The sequence below is a fragment of the Coenobita brevimanus genome, chromosome 67 (genome assembly GCF_032717465.1).
Source record: "Coenobita brevimanus isolate Jiangsu-jjx chromosome 67, ASM3271746v2, whole genome shotgun sequence".
In the NCBI taxonomy this organism is placed as follows: domain Eukaryota; kingdom Metazoa; phylum Arthropoda; class Malacostraca; order Decapoda; family Coenobitidae; genus Coenobita; species Coenobita brevimanus.
The window spans coordinates 21545541-21561080 of record NC_137020.1 but is presented as its reverse complement, the minus strand read 5'-3'; the positions used below and the strand labels follow the sequence as shown (position 1 = coordinate 21561080).

The 15540-nt window shown below is 41.5% G+C and overlaps 1 protein-coding gene across 5 annotated transcripts in view; it reads right to left on the bottom strand.

The window, feature by feature from the left end:
* The window catches only part of NUCB1 (Nucleobindin 1), a 228586-nt gene that overhangs the window by 165101 nt on the left and 47945 nt on the right, over window positions 1-15540 (bottom strand). For all 5 annotated transcript variants that reach the window (XM_080276828.1, XM_080276826.1, XM_080276830.1 and 2 more), the window contains exon 6: window positions 10866-11075. In XM_080276828.1, the coding sequence (XP_080132954.1) occupies window positions 10866-11075 (210 nt within the window). The remainder of the gene's footprint in view (window positions 1-10865; window positions 11076-15540) is intronic.

Here is a 15540-nt window from a genome sequence, read left to right as displayed (position 1 = left end):
CATCATCAGAGGAAACAAAAGGGGTGACAACACTGACAATGCCCTGGCTTTGAACATTGGCGTGTCACAGCTGCATCCAGTCAGTTCTGTTCGAAATCTGGGTGTTTATTTTAATTCTAAGCTAAATTACAAAGAACATATTAATCAGGTTGTAAGAGGGTGTAACTTGCATATCAGAAATCTGTACTCTGTGAGAAAATTCCTGAATAGACGGTGCCTCTTAACATTAATCCATGCAGTGGTCTTGTCTCATGTTGATTACTGTAATTCACTGTGGGTTGGTCTTACAAATAATATACTAACAAAAGTTCAGTCGGTGTTGAACAGGGCGGCACGGCTTATCTTTGGTCTCCCCCCAAGAACCTCAACTACCCCGTTTCTGACTGAGTTGCATTGGTTACAAGTAAAGGCTAGAACTGAATTTAAACTGTGTCTTATTACATTCAAGGTTCTTAAGTTTGGTGAACCGAAGTATCTTGCTGAATTGTTAAAACTCCCATCGACACACCCGGGTGTGATGTTAAGCTGTGAAGATCATTCCTTATGTCTTGATGAGCCAGAAGCCATTCAACAGTCATCTTTCTCTGATCGTTCTTTTGCATATAGAGCCCCTAGATTATATAACAGATTGCCATTGTCTATAAGACAACTCTCTACTGTTGAATCCTTTAAGAGACAGCTGAAAGACTTTCTTTTTTCAAAATGCTATGACCTGGAGGGAGGTACTATGACGGATGATTATAGGGTTTAATTATTGCCACTTTCATGTATATATGATGTAGCCTGTATTATATACGAGAAATGTCACAATTCTTTTAATTGTAAAAATAATGTACGTGTGTCGAGCGCTAGTGAACTGCCAAAAGGAAGAACTGGCGCTTTTGAGAAACAAAAGGCAAGATTATTATTATTAACTCAAGGGGAAATGGAATTACTGAGAGAGAAGAGGGAGAAAGCAAAATCAAAGAATGGGGGAAGATCAGAGGAGGAGAAGAATACATTTCTTTACAAAGTAATCAGATTGCAGGTTTGAAACTGGTACATAAACAGGAGGGAATAAAAAGGAGGAAGGTAGTAGGCCCAAGTCATGACAAGTATGTAAACAAGATGATTAAGTTGATGTATTCAAATGTAGATGGAATGGTATCTAAATCATTAGAGATGAATTATTATATCAGAGAAAATGAACCACATATAATATGCCTAACTGAAACAAAATTAACACCAAGGATATCAAATGACATCCTAAACACAGAGGAATACAATATATAGAGAAGAGATAGGAACTTAAAAAAAGGAGAAGGAATTAAAATATTAACAAAGAAAAATCTAAAAGTCAAAGAAACAGAACTAGATATACCCTCACGAGTAGAACTGATTGCAGTAGTGATCAATACAAGTCTCCCTCGTCTTACGATTGGTATGCCTTCCTAGAAAGGCAATCGTAAACCGAAATGTCGTAAAGCGAAATTAAGGTTTAATGGGAAAAATAGGGATGTATTCCTGGACTCATGTATAAGGAACCTAAGACCCATACAAGTGATCTAATATGCAATAATAATGATGAAGTTGTATGTACTGTAGTGCATCTGAATCACATATGTACAGTACCCTCGCGTCCAGCATGGTAATATTGTCATGCATGGGTCACGTGTTGGACCAAAAACGTGTTGGACTAACAATAGAGCTTATGGGGAAAAATGAATTATGTCAGCAACCCTCGGAAAAGTCACCCTAAATACCTACCATATACCTATACATATATTGGTACTATTGTAATTATAATAAATGGTACTGTGCTATGAATGATAACTAACCTTTTAGGATAGTGTTGGTGGGCTTGCTGGGAATGGAAGGTGGTATCTAAGGCTGTAGTTAGTCCTACTGGGTCCCCGGAGGATGACTGCTGGCGTCACTAGCAGGTAATGGCTGTTGCTCCTCCTCAACCTCCCTCATAAATCCTTCGAAATCACACTCAGAATCGCTATCTTCGTCCACAGCCATGGAAGGTCCTGCTTCTGCCTGTCCTAGCACTGTAATCCTCGGCAAAGTGCATGCTTCTCACACTGTTGCCAGAGCCCCATCTTGTGACTGTGGAAAGTGATCGCTGTCGCTGACTCGGTAGAGAATAAGGAGAAGCAACTTTGTTTATAAACTGGTACGCAAGCCGATGAGAAGGGTTTCAAAACGATTGATATTTATTCTAAAATATTAATATGTATTCAGTGTCAGGCTAAATGTTTAATGCTGTAGTACGATACATTCTCTGTTGAGTCGCCTGGGTTTTGGTCACACCGTTTTCCCCGTCGTATGCTCGGCAGGAATCCATCCACATGAATTCCAAATGCCCGTGGTATCGTCGGCAATTTTACCACGTTACCGTTCCGATTTACCATCGTATCCTCGGCAAACCTGGTATGAAGTGCCGTGTGATAGCTTTCGGCTGCCAGGATCTTGTCTTAAGTTTTTTATTATGATCACGTTGGCTTCATTCATGTCGTAGGCCTTGGCAATGTCAACTTTCCTCTCCCCTTTCTTCTTCCTCTCGATGCTTTCTAGCTTGGTGGCCTGAGGGAGGTGCCGACGCTTCTTGGGGTTCTCAGAAGGCTTCCTAGGCATCGTGAGCAGGGTAAAATACAGTAACAAGGGCAGAAAATGCAGCAAGAAAAAAGCACCTTCCAATGCAATTATGCGACTGAGTGGCGCTGTGGCAGGAGAAATGTAAACAAAACATGACGTGACACCAGAAGTGTTTTTAATTGAGCGGCATCACGATCACGTCACGATAGCGGGCGGGGAAGGCTACTTGATCAGAAGTTTTTCATTGGCTATCATCATCATGGTAATGTCCGGTATGACCGTGTTGGACCGGGGGTGATCGTGCTAGAGTGAACTCTGCGGATTTCGCCCACTTCTCGGAGCTCTGTGCGTGTTATGCTAACACACTCGTGTTGCAGTAATTAAATCGTATTAAATAATACTAATTAATTGCTCTCCGTGCTGGACCCGAATCATGCTGGCCTAACGCGTGTTGGACGCGAGGGTACTGTATGTACATTTGCAAACATAAAGACATGAAATAGCAAAAACAACATGAAAATCAGCTGTACTGTACTGTAATGTACTGTTACGTATCCTCCTACTGTACTGTAGCTCCGTCCACCCTTAGTCGGTCCCCCCCGAGGCTGGAGGACGTAATGCCTTAATGTCTCCTCCGATGCTACGAGACATCCTCGGCCAAAGCCCATCACTCGTCAACACAAGAGGTGGAGAGGGAGGAAGCAGGGGTGGTGGAGGTTTGGGTGGCAGGGGTGCATGAATCAGGAGAATGAGAGGTGGTGGAGGTGGAGGTTTGGGCGGGTATGCCATGCAACTCTCAGCTGACCTGCCTGTGAGCATGGGATTTCCACAGGTCCAATCGTAAATGCGAGGGAGCTCCATTGTAAAATGAACACTTGGTACTAAAGAATAAGGATTGTAAATGCGAAATATCGTAAAACGAGGGAGACCTGTACATCTGAAGGGAAAATAATTGTAGCAAATTTATACATGCCACCCAGATCAAACACATGGGAAAGAGGTGAATATGAGGATCTGGCAGAGAGTACAATTCAGAGTTTAAGAGCATTACTACATAGAATGGAAGAGAAATCGGAAAGAATTACACTAACTGGAGATTTTAATCCATCATCCATCATCCAATCCTACGTTGCCCCATGAGAAGCGTAGGTGCCCGGGGCTAGGCAAGTTGGTCCTGACATTTAAGATGAGAGTGACCAGCCTCACTCATCCCTGAGTGGCATACTTCAAATATAAATTGGAATACTCTAGATATAAGCCAAGAAAGCTGTTGGGACCAAAAGCTCCTGGATCTCGTGCAGGAGTTTTTCCTAACGCAACATGTAAGCGAAAGCACCAGAAAAAGAAGACTCGATGTACCCTTGGTACTAGATCTTATATTCAAAAGACAAGAAAACAATACTGGCAATTTAATGTATCAACCTCCATTCAGCAAAAGCGACCATGCAGTACTACATTGCAACTTCAGGATTGCATATGACATAGTTATCAGCAATGAAAGTAACAAAAGGAACCTAAATTATACAAAGGGAAACTACAATGACCTAAAGAAGTACTTCTCAGAAAAAGATTTGGAAAAGGAGCTTAGACGAGTAGATTTAAATGTTATATATAAAAAATTCAGTGAACTTTATAAAATAGGAGTCCAGAAGTACATCCCACAGCACAAAGAAGCAGAAAAGAAAATAAAGAAATGGTTTAACACAGAATGTAAAAAATCAGAAGAAAAAAGATATTTATTGTGGAATAGATACAGGAGACACAATAGTGAAAGGGCATATAACAACTATTAACAGGCAAGAAACGAATATACAAAAATAAGGAGGGAAGCCCAAAAACAGTTTGAGGAGGACATCATAAATAAAAATAGTGATCAACCTGACCTATTTTACAACTATATCCAGAGCAAAACCAAAGTAAAAGATAAAATACAATCCATTACGGATGAGGGGATCACCTATACACAAGAAAAGGATATTTGTGAAGCACTAAATAAGAATTTCCAATCAGTTTTTACAGAAGAAAATAATTTTGAGAGAGATGATATGGAACATTCATGCCCACACATATTACCAGATATACAAAAATCAGAAAAAGAAGAGAAGAAGGAAGGGGGTGCAAGGAATACCATAATGGAATCAAGAAGTGAGACACGCTGTGGCACAAAAGAAGAAAGCATACAATGAATGGATGAGAAATAGGGGCGTGGAAGAAGTTGAGAGGCGGAAGAGACAGTTATATGAAGAAAGAGAGTGGTGAAAAGATTAGTAGGAGAGTAAGAAGAGAGTGGATAAGGAATTTTTGGAAGGAATTTGAGTGTAAAGTGGAGGGACTGTAAGAAAGTGTTCTGGAAAGAGGTGCAGAGAGTAAGATAGGGTGGCAGTGAAGTTAGTAGGGGCGTTAGAGATAAAAATGGTAGATTACTAGTGGAGATTGGAGAAAAAGTGAGCAGATGGAGAGAACACTTTAAGGAACTGTTGAACAAAGAGAATGGATGTAATGCGAGTATAAGTGGCTGGGGAATGGCTGGGAGAGGGAGGGAGGTGAGAAGACAGGAAGAAATCAGTAGGAGAGAAGTTGTGGAAGCAATGAAGAAAGTCAAATTAGGGAAAGCCCCAGGAATTGATGGAGTGTGGTGAAATGCTGAAGCTTGGGAGAGAGATAGTAGTCGAATGGATGTGGAAGTTGTGCAGATTGGCCTGGGAGGAAGGTAGAGTCCTGGAGGATTGGAAGTCAGGTTTAATTATTCCCCTGTACAAAGGAACAGGGGAAAAAGAAGTATGTGGCAATCATAAGGGCATTTGTCTTCTTACTGTAACAGGAAAAGTGTATGGTTGGATACTTATTGACAGAGTTAGGGAAATAACAGAGGAATTAGTTGGAGAAGAACAGGGAAGCTTTAGGAGAGGAAGAGGTTGTGTAGATCACATATTCATTCTTAGATCTTTAGTGGAAGTTTCTAGAGAAGGGAAAGAAGTTGTATGCGGCCTTCATGGATTTGGAGAAAGCATATGACAGGGTGGATAGACAATGATTGTGGAAAGTATTAAGAATATATAGAGTAGATGTGAAGTTGTTCAATGCTGTGAAGAGTATGTATGATGGTGCTAAGGCTGTAGTGCGTGTGGATGGTGAACTGAGTGAATTTTTCTCTTTGAAGGTTGGGATCAAACAGGGATGTGTCATGTCTCCATGGTTGTTCAATCTGTACATGAATGGGGTAATAAAGGAGATACAAGGTAGGGCAGCAGACATCAGAATGACCCTAGTGAGAGAGGGTAGTGTTTGGAAACTCCCTGTACTGTTGTTTGCAGATGATAATGTGTTGTTAAGTGAAGACGAAGGGGAGCTGCAAGGCTTGGCGGATGAGTTTGGGAGAATGTGTAAGAAACGGAATCTAAAGGCGAATGTAGGGAAGGGTAAAGTGATGGTCTCTGAGAGAGGTGAAGTCAGTGAATGTATAGTGAGGTTGGATGGTGAGGAAATTTAAAATGTGAGTACGTTTAAGTACTTGGGGAGTGTGATGAACAAAGATGGAAGTTTGGAGGGTGAAGTGCTTGAAAGGGTACAACAAGGAAGAAAGGTAGCTGGTTCTTTGAAAGCAGTGATATGGAACAGGGAAGTGAACATGGAAGTGAAAAAGTTGCTACATGATAGTATTGTGATACCAACTCTAACTTATGGAAGTGAAGCTTGGACGTTCTTGGAAGAACACAAGTTAAGAGTGAGAGCGGTGGAAATGAGTTATTTAAGAGGAGCCTATGGAGTCACATCGAGAAACAGGCTGACAAATGCGGAAGTGAAGAAGCATTGTGGTGTGGATGTGGATGTGATTGGAAGCATAAGGAGGAACACACTGAGGTGGTTTGGCCATGTGGAGAGGATGGAGGGTGAGAGACTGATGAGGAGAGTGTACGTGAGTGAGGTGGAGGGAGGGAGAGGGAGGGGGAGGCCGAGGATGAGGTGGAGGGATGGAGTGGAGAGGTATATGAGAGGGGGGGGTGAGTTGGGAGCAGGGCAGTGAAATGGCGGGGGACAGGGCGACGTGGAGGCGATTTGTTTGTGGCCACCCCGTAAGGGATTAAGGCGTCTGGCAATAGATAGAGAGATAGACAGAAAAACAGAAGGAGCTAAGTAAATTAGACAAAGGAAAAGCAAATGGTCCTGATGAAATTTCGTGTTGGGTGCTACATGAATGTGCGAAGGAGTTAAGTAAACCATTATCTTTAATTTTCAAGGAATCCTTGGGCCAAGGTAAACAACCTGATATTTGGAAGAAAGCAAACACTGTTCCCTTATTCAAGAAACAGAACAGACAAAATCCACTCAATTACCGACTAGTATCACTAACCAGTGTTGTAAGCAAGGTATTAGAAAAGCTGATAAGAAAAGTTTGGGTAAATCATCTACACAATATGATAACAGAAAGACAGTTTGGTTTCAGAAAGAGAAAATCATGTGTTACAAATCTGTTAAGCTACTATGACAGAGAAGAGAAGGATGGGTGGACAGTATCTATTTAGATTTCAAGAAAGCATTTGACAGAGTAACACACCAAAGACTTTTATGGAAACTGTACAATCAAGGAGGAATCCGGGGCAAACTGTATTGTTGGATGCAAGATTTTCTAAAAAAAAGAGAAATGAGAACAGTACTACGGGGAAATTACTCATCTTGGAGGGAAGTGACTAGCGGAGTTCCACACGGCTCAGTGCTGGCACCAATCATGTTCTTAGTGTATATAAATGATATAGATAGCAACATTAGAAATGAAAGCTATCTAAATATGTTTGCTGATGATGCAAAAATGCAAAGGAAAATTACTAACACAGACTCTTGTAAAGAACTACATGAAGAAATATATACACTTCATGAATGGAGCAATACATTGTAAGTGGAATTCAATGTGGACAAATGTCATGTAATCAAGTTTGGTAAAAGTGGAAAAAGACCGGATTGGGATAATAAGTTAGGAAGTAAAACCCTACACATATCAGAGAGAGAAGGACCTAGGTGTGATTATCAATAACAGACTATCTCCAGCTGGCCACATCAGTGAGAAGGTATGGAACATGTATACACTGCTTGCAAATATGAGAGTAGCATTCTATCTATCTATCTATTGCCAGACGCCTCAATCCCGTTTGGGGTGGCCACAAACAAATCGCCTCCAAGTCGCCCTGTCCCCCGCCATTTCACTCCCCTGCTCCCAACTCACACACCCCTCTCTCATATACCTCTCCACCCCATCTCTCCATCTCACCCTCGGCCTCCCCCTCCCTCTTTCCCCCTCCACCTCACTCACATACACTCTCTTCGTCAGTCTTTGACCCTCCATCCTCTCCACATGGCCAAACCACCTCATGTGTTCCTCATAACGCTTCCTATCACATCCACATCAACACCACAACGCTCCTTTATATCCTCATTCGTCAGCCTGTCTCTCCATGTGACTCCACAGGCTCCTCTTAAATAACTCATTTCCACGGCTCTCACTCTTGACTTGTGTCCTTCCAACAACGTCCAAGCTTCACTTCCGTACGTTAGAGTTGGTATCACAATACTGTCATGTAGTAACTTTTTCACTTCCATGCTCACTTCCCTGTTTCTTATCACTGCTTTCAAAGAACCAGCAACCTTTCTTCCCTGCTGTACCCTTTCAAGCACTTCACCCTCCAAACCTCCATCCTTACTCATCACACTACCCAAGTACTTAAACGTACTCACATTTTCCAATTCCTCACCATCCAACCTCGCTGTACATTCACTGACTTCACCTCTCTCAAAGACCATCACTTTACTCTTCCCTACATTCACCTTTAGATTCCGTTTCTTACACACTCTCTCAAACTCATCCACCAAGCCTTGCAGCTCCCCTTCGTCTTCACTCAACAACACGGTATCATCTGCAAACAACAGTACAGGGAGTTTCCAAACACTATCCTCTCTCACCAGGGCCACTCTAACATCCACTACCCTACCTTGTACCTCTTTTATTACCCCATCCATGTACAGATTGAACAACCATGGAGACATGACACATCCCTGTTTCAAACCAACTTTCAAAGAGAAAAATTCACTTAGTTCACCATCCACACGCACTGCAGCCTTCGCACCATCGTACATACTCTTCACAGCATTCAACAACTTCCCATCTATTCCATATATTCTTAACACTTTCCACAATCCTAGTCTATTCACCCTGTCATATGCTTTCTCCAAATCCATGAAAGCCGCATACAACTTCTTTCCCTTCTCTAGAAACTTTTCCACTAAAGATCTGAGAATGAATATCTGATCTACACAACCTCTTCCCTTCCTAAAGCCTCCCTGTTCTTCTCCAACTAATTTCTCTGTTCTTTCTCTAACTCTGTCAATAAGTATCCTACCATATACTTTTCCTATTATACTAAGAAGACAAATGCCCCTATGATTACCACACACTTCTTTTTCCCCTTTTCCTTTGTACAAGGGAATAATTATACCTGACTTCCAATCCTCCGGGACTCTACCTTCCTCCCAGGCCAATCTGCACATCTTCCACATCCATTCTACTACTATCTCTCCCCCATGCTTCAGCATTTCACCACACACTCCATCAATTCCTGGGGCTTTCCCTGATTTAACTTTCTTCATTGCTTCCACAACTTCTATCCTACTGATTTCTTCCTGTCTTCTCACCTCCCTCCTTCTTCCAGCCATTCCCCAGCCACTTATACACGCATTACTTCCATCCTCCACGTTCAACAATTCCTTAAAGTGTTCTCTCTATCTGCTCACTTTCTCTCCCTTCTCCACTAGTAATCTACCATTTTTATCTTTCACTCCCCTGCTAACTTCACTTCCACCCTGTCTTACTCTCTTCACCTCTTTCCAGAACATTTTCTTACAGTCCCTCCACTTTACACTCAAATTCCTTCCAAATTCCTCATCCACTCTCTTCTTACTCTCTCTCACTAATCTTTTCACCTCTCTCTTTCTTTCTACATATAACTCTCTCTTCCGCCTCTCAACTTCTTCCACGCCCCTATTTCTCATCCATTCATTGTATGCTTTCTTCTTTTGTGCCACAGCCCGTTTCACCTCTTCAGTCCACCACGCTGTTCCTTGCACCCCCCTCCGTCTTCTCTTCCTTCCACACACCACATCACATGCTGCACATATTTCTTCTGTAAATATTCTACACACACCTTCCACGTCCCCCATCTGCTCCAACTCATATTTGCCCAATCGTTCCTCCACTTCTCTCTTATACTCTGCCTTTTTCTCATCCTCTTGTAACCTTTCCACTCTCCTTGCAACTACTCCTTCCTCTCGTCTTTCCCTTCTTCTATTCCTCCATCTTACTTGAACTTTAACTCTGGCCACCACCAAGTAGTGGTCAGAAAGTCCACTCCCCCAACCTCTATAAACTCTTGCATCCAATATACATCTTCGCATCCTTTCATCCACACACACATAATCAATCATTGCCTTCCTTTCACTCAATTCACCACCCACCCTTCTCATCACTCGCCATGTATACCTGTGGATCATTTTATGCCTGAGGAGGGTATTGGCTATCACCAACCCCCTCCCAGCACAAATGTCCACTAACGCACTCCCATTCTCATCTATCTCAGCAGGCACACCCCACTCACCAACTATTCCATCCACCTTCACATTCCCAACTTTACCATTCATATCACCAATCACACACATAAATGAAGACATGCTGAGAAAGATAATAACATCATTCATCAGACCAACCCTGGAGTATGCGTCAGTAGTCTGGAATCCTCATCTCTAAAAAAAAAAAATAGATAAGATTGAAAAAGTTCAAAGGGCCGCTACAATATGGGTACAAAGCTTAAGGGATCTAAGCTACGAATAAAGACAAGAAAAACTGCATCTACCTACACTACAGAAGAGTAGGAAAAGAGGAGACATGATTATGCTATATAAATGCACATCAGAGAAGGCGGAAATAGACATAAATGATTACATAACCTATGGGGATGCATCAGCAAGAGGACACTGCAAAAAACTGCATAAAAAGAGAGGCGACAAAGACATAAGGAAATTTAGTTTCCCAAACAGGGCAACTGATCAGTGGAATGCACTACCGAATGAAATAGTGTGTGCCAAAACAATTAATAAATTTAAGGATATGCACAATAAAAATGGTTTAAGACACGGGACAGTACGAGCTTGATTCATTCCTGTAAAGATACAATTAGGTAAGAACAATGTATACACACACATACACACACACACACACACACACACACACACAGAGTACAAACCTCCTCCAGTTGCTGTTTGCTCCCTGGATGGTGCAGTTTAGGATGTTGTGCATGCTTCTTCACCTCCTCCTGATGCTTAGTCTCGGCTTCCTTACGGTGCTCTTCATCCATCCCTGCCAGCTCGTGCTTCCGTTGATATTCCTTCTCAAGCTCATACTGCTTGAACTCATCATGACGCTGCTTGTCTACTTTTTCAAGGTCTTCTGTTGTCTGCAATAATACCGGTACCATTAATATCCCTTAAAGCATGAAAAGCCACTCGTAAGATAAATAAAACTGTCAATAGATTCAAAAACTTAATATGGTCAGTCTTGTGTGATAAAAAGGTTTGTCACGAGTATTTGGACGCCTAAGAATGGACAGTCTTGTATGATAAAAAAGGTTTGTCACGAATATTTGGACGCCTAAGAGCATACAATGCCCTCATAATATAAAAAGATAATCAACTGTTACTCAGACAACAACAACACAAAATTTCAGCAGATATTAATAATGTCTGAGGGAAAACCAGGGAACTATTTTAATAAATATGTGTGTGTGTGTGTGTGTGTGTGTGTGTGTGTGTGTGCTACCAGGTGCATCCCCAGGTGGGAAATAGGGGAAGGCCTCGCAGGTATATGACACTCTGTCTTAGCGCACACCATGGGACCCCCTACAGATATATAAGGCACCACCGAATATACTAAACAAGGTGACACACAAAAAATTACATATCACCAGAAACTATGGGGCAGGGAGGTGAGATTAACTAGAACAATCCTCACAACCAAACATAAATTTTACAGTTAATGATATGTCAGGCATTCTTGTTGGATCATCATCTACTAAAGGTCCAACTGCATTGCCTCCTGCGCTTATGGGTAGTGCACCACCGAAAGTTAAATAGGTACTGTCTCAGCAAATCAGAGACTGGGACGTTAAACAAAATGAAATCCATGAAGATCTACATGCACAATGTAAGAATCCTTGCAGAAGATTATAAACTTGATAACTCAATGACTGAATTAGAAAACATTTGTAGGGATATTGTTGGTCTGAGTGGGATCCACAGAAAAGCAAAATTAATTTGACTCCAAGACAGCAACAACCTATTTACTACAGTGGAAGGTAAAAAGAAAGAGCTAGTGGTGTAGGGTTTCTAATTTACAGAAATCTTGCAGAGAACATTGCTAAATTCAGCAGAGTATCTGACAGCGTAGCATGGATTGTAATCAGACTAGGCAAAAGATACGCCTGAAAGTAATACAAGTATAAGCATCGACTTCTCAAAGCTCAGATGATAAAACAGAAATATTCTATGATGACATCTTTCACTTTATGGAAGAAGACCAGACATACAGTACTATATTCATGAGTGACTTCAATGTAAAAGTTGACAAATTGAAAAATGGAGATGCATGTATGGGAAAGTTTGGAGAGGGAGAAATGAATGACAGTGGTGAAACAATGGTTAATTTTCCTAAAATGTATAACATAAGAATAATGAACACATTCTTTCACAAAAGAACAGGGATAAAATGGACCTGGAGAAGTCCTAATGTAGAAACAAATAATGAAACTGACTTCATTTTAGCAGATAACAATAACATGATCATAGATGTCACAGTAAATATAGAAAGTGACCACAGAATGGTGGGTTGCACAGCCAGATTCAATTTCAGAAGTGATTGGTGGCTTGCACAGCCAGGTTTAATTTCATAAGTGAAAGAAAGAAGATTAAAAGTAAAAAGATACATCCAATAAAACAAAGCGAAAACAAAACAACCTTTCAGTTAGAAATAACAAACAGATTTCAGGCTTTAGTTATGCTAAGTGCGACACTGATGAGTTGAATAACAGACTAACAAAAGTGCTACGAGAATCAGCAGAGGCACTGGGGAAAGCTAATACAACCAAAGCCAACAAGTATTTAAAAAAGACCCTTGAGCTCATGACAAGATGAATGGGGATGAAAGTCAATACAAAGAGAGATGAAACAGAAAGAGTGGAATTAATATGCATATCAACATGAGAAAGAGAGAAGAAAAAGGAAAGAGAAACATGGATCAGATCACAGAAACCATCAGAAAAGAAAAAGGCTAAACACGTCCAAAGTAAAATGGCACATGGAAAGCAACAAATTATATCAATGCGATACAAAAACGGTGAAGTCATTATATCTAGAGACAGGATGGTGAAGAGAGAAGAAGAGCTTTACAAAAAACTGTAGGCATCAGAGACATTAATACCAATAGTTAACTTTCCAGTTGACACAAGTGAAATACCTGAGGTAACACAAGAGACGAAGTAAACATGTCCCTCAACCATTTCGTACACGATGATGTGTTTGGCATCATTAGGGTCTCTCCTTGTAAATGCACAGTGGTGCCTTTAGCATTATAAAACCATAAAAAATTTGCCCCCCAAAAAAGTTTTCGGTTGATCTGCGTCATTTTTTGTGGCATCACAGCTTGCCCAGCTCATGTCAAAAGTAATGAGTTGGCAACAGCAGGTCCCAATAACCACGACAGCGCATATAGGTTTTTCAGTACCAAATGAGCTGTCAGTAGGGAAGGTAGTGCATGGTCCCATGTCCCTTTAAATCTCCTCTATTACCCCCGTCCCAGCCGTGCTACATAGTTCACTATACCAGTAGTGCTTATGTATAGTTTTGGGGAACTATTGTGATAAAATTTGGTGTTTGTAACAGGAAATTAGGTGTTTGTGAAGTGTTCATGGCCGTTATCAGTGGTCAGGCCAATGAAGATTGTGCTACTGTTTCTAACCCTGGCCCCAGAATAAAACTGCCTCTACCCTGCATCAAATGTGAGTATTCAACTATAAAAATAGTGTCAGTGAATCACACAAATATAGTGTGCAATACTTAGTGTGCAGGGAAATGGTGAAACACGTGCAGCAGCTTAGGGGGAGGCGGGAAACTGCCCTACAGTCAAGACAGGGCATGGGTACACTGTAGTTTTTTTGCTTTTTTTCTTGAAAACTATGAGGCATAGGAGACATCTGATTATACCATGAGAAAGCCTGTGAAATTCTGCATAAGATGATGAAATAAAAACAAAACACTGCTGAGAAAAGTTTTTCGCTAGAGCTCCGAGAATAAAAACTCTATTGTCTGTTGGAAAAAGTTTGTACTTTTTCGCTTATTACTTGAAAACCATACCACGAACCAAAATGCCAACTGGCCCAACAAAGCTAATAAAATTCTCTTCCAAATGATAGTACACTCAATCCTTGTAAATCGCGAGTTCATAAATCACGGATTTGTAAATCACGGCAAGGTGGCCATCAGACTGCCGGGAACCTTAAATCACTGTTAAGTCAGGAAAATCGTGGATCTAGGCACCCAAGTGGGCCTTTTCCGAGGAGAACCATAAACCGCGGCATTCAAACTGAAAATCGCGACCCAACAACCAATCACCGCGCTTCCCTGGTGGCATATGTGCATACTAATGCCGCCATGTTGTTGTTGTTCTTGTCCCGCCAGTCCGCACACTACAGACCGTCGCTGTGGAGTACGAGAGTTACCTGCCTTTTTTGTGCAACTTCCCCCCGCCTCCTACCTGCCATGGCCCCTCCCGACCCCCCAATGAAGCGCTCTAAGCAGTATGGTGTCAAGAAGCTGCCGCAGTTGTCGTACAGTCAACATTTGGAGCTCATTTGTCATGTTGAAAGGGGAGAGAAGTTTTCAAAGCTGGTGAAAGAGTTTTGGAAGAACAAGTGCTGAGAGATTCTAAGTTCTTCCCAACACCATCCCACTCCATTCACTTAAGCAATTTCGTCATAGGATTAAGGTGAGATCCCTTAATACATGCACTGAATATTCTTAAATTTATATGATTGTGTTTGATGGTGCCTAGATAGGTGTAAGTAGGGTGCTGTGGGGTAGAGTTGGCCAAAGTCCAGACCTAAATTAATTTTTCACATAAGAGTTATTATTCATAAATCACGGCAGTCGTCCAGACCCAAATTGCCGCGATTTATGAGGACTGACTGTATAACATGTTGAGATATGTTAGTAAATATTCACTTACATGCCCATTAACCCTGACACATGCTTCACTACCATCATAAAAACTCTTGACGGCACCTAGCAGCTTACCCTCTACACTGTACATGAGCAAAACTTTCCACAATCCTTCTCTGTCCACTTTGTCATATGCTTTTTCCAGATCCATGAATGCCATAAACACCTTATGGTCCTTCTCACAAACCTTTATTATCTGTCTCACTGCAAATATTTGGTCCACACATGCTCTGCCACTCCTAAAGCCACCCTGTTAATCACTCACTAGGACTTCTGATATCTCTCTTACTTTCTCTATAATAATTCTTCCATATACCTTCCCTACCACACTCAGTGAGCTTATGCCACGATAATTCTTGCACTCACTTCGTTCACCTTTATTTCTGTACAGGGGTACAATCACAGCCTTTTTCCACTCTGCAGGCACAGTTTCACTCATCCATGCCTTCTTACATATCTCCAACAAGCACTTAATTCCATTCTCTCCACTACATTTAAGCATCTCTGCATACACCTCATCAACCCCAGCTGCTTTCCCATTTTTCAGCCGCTTCACAGCACTCTTCACCTGTGTGAGTGTCACTTCTCCTGGCACTGCATTCCTTCTCTGGACATTCCCAAAACCAATCATGTTTACAACTGCTCTGCTCT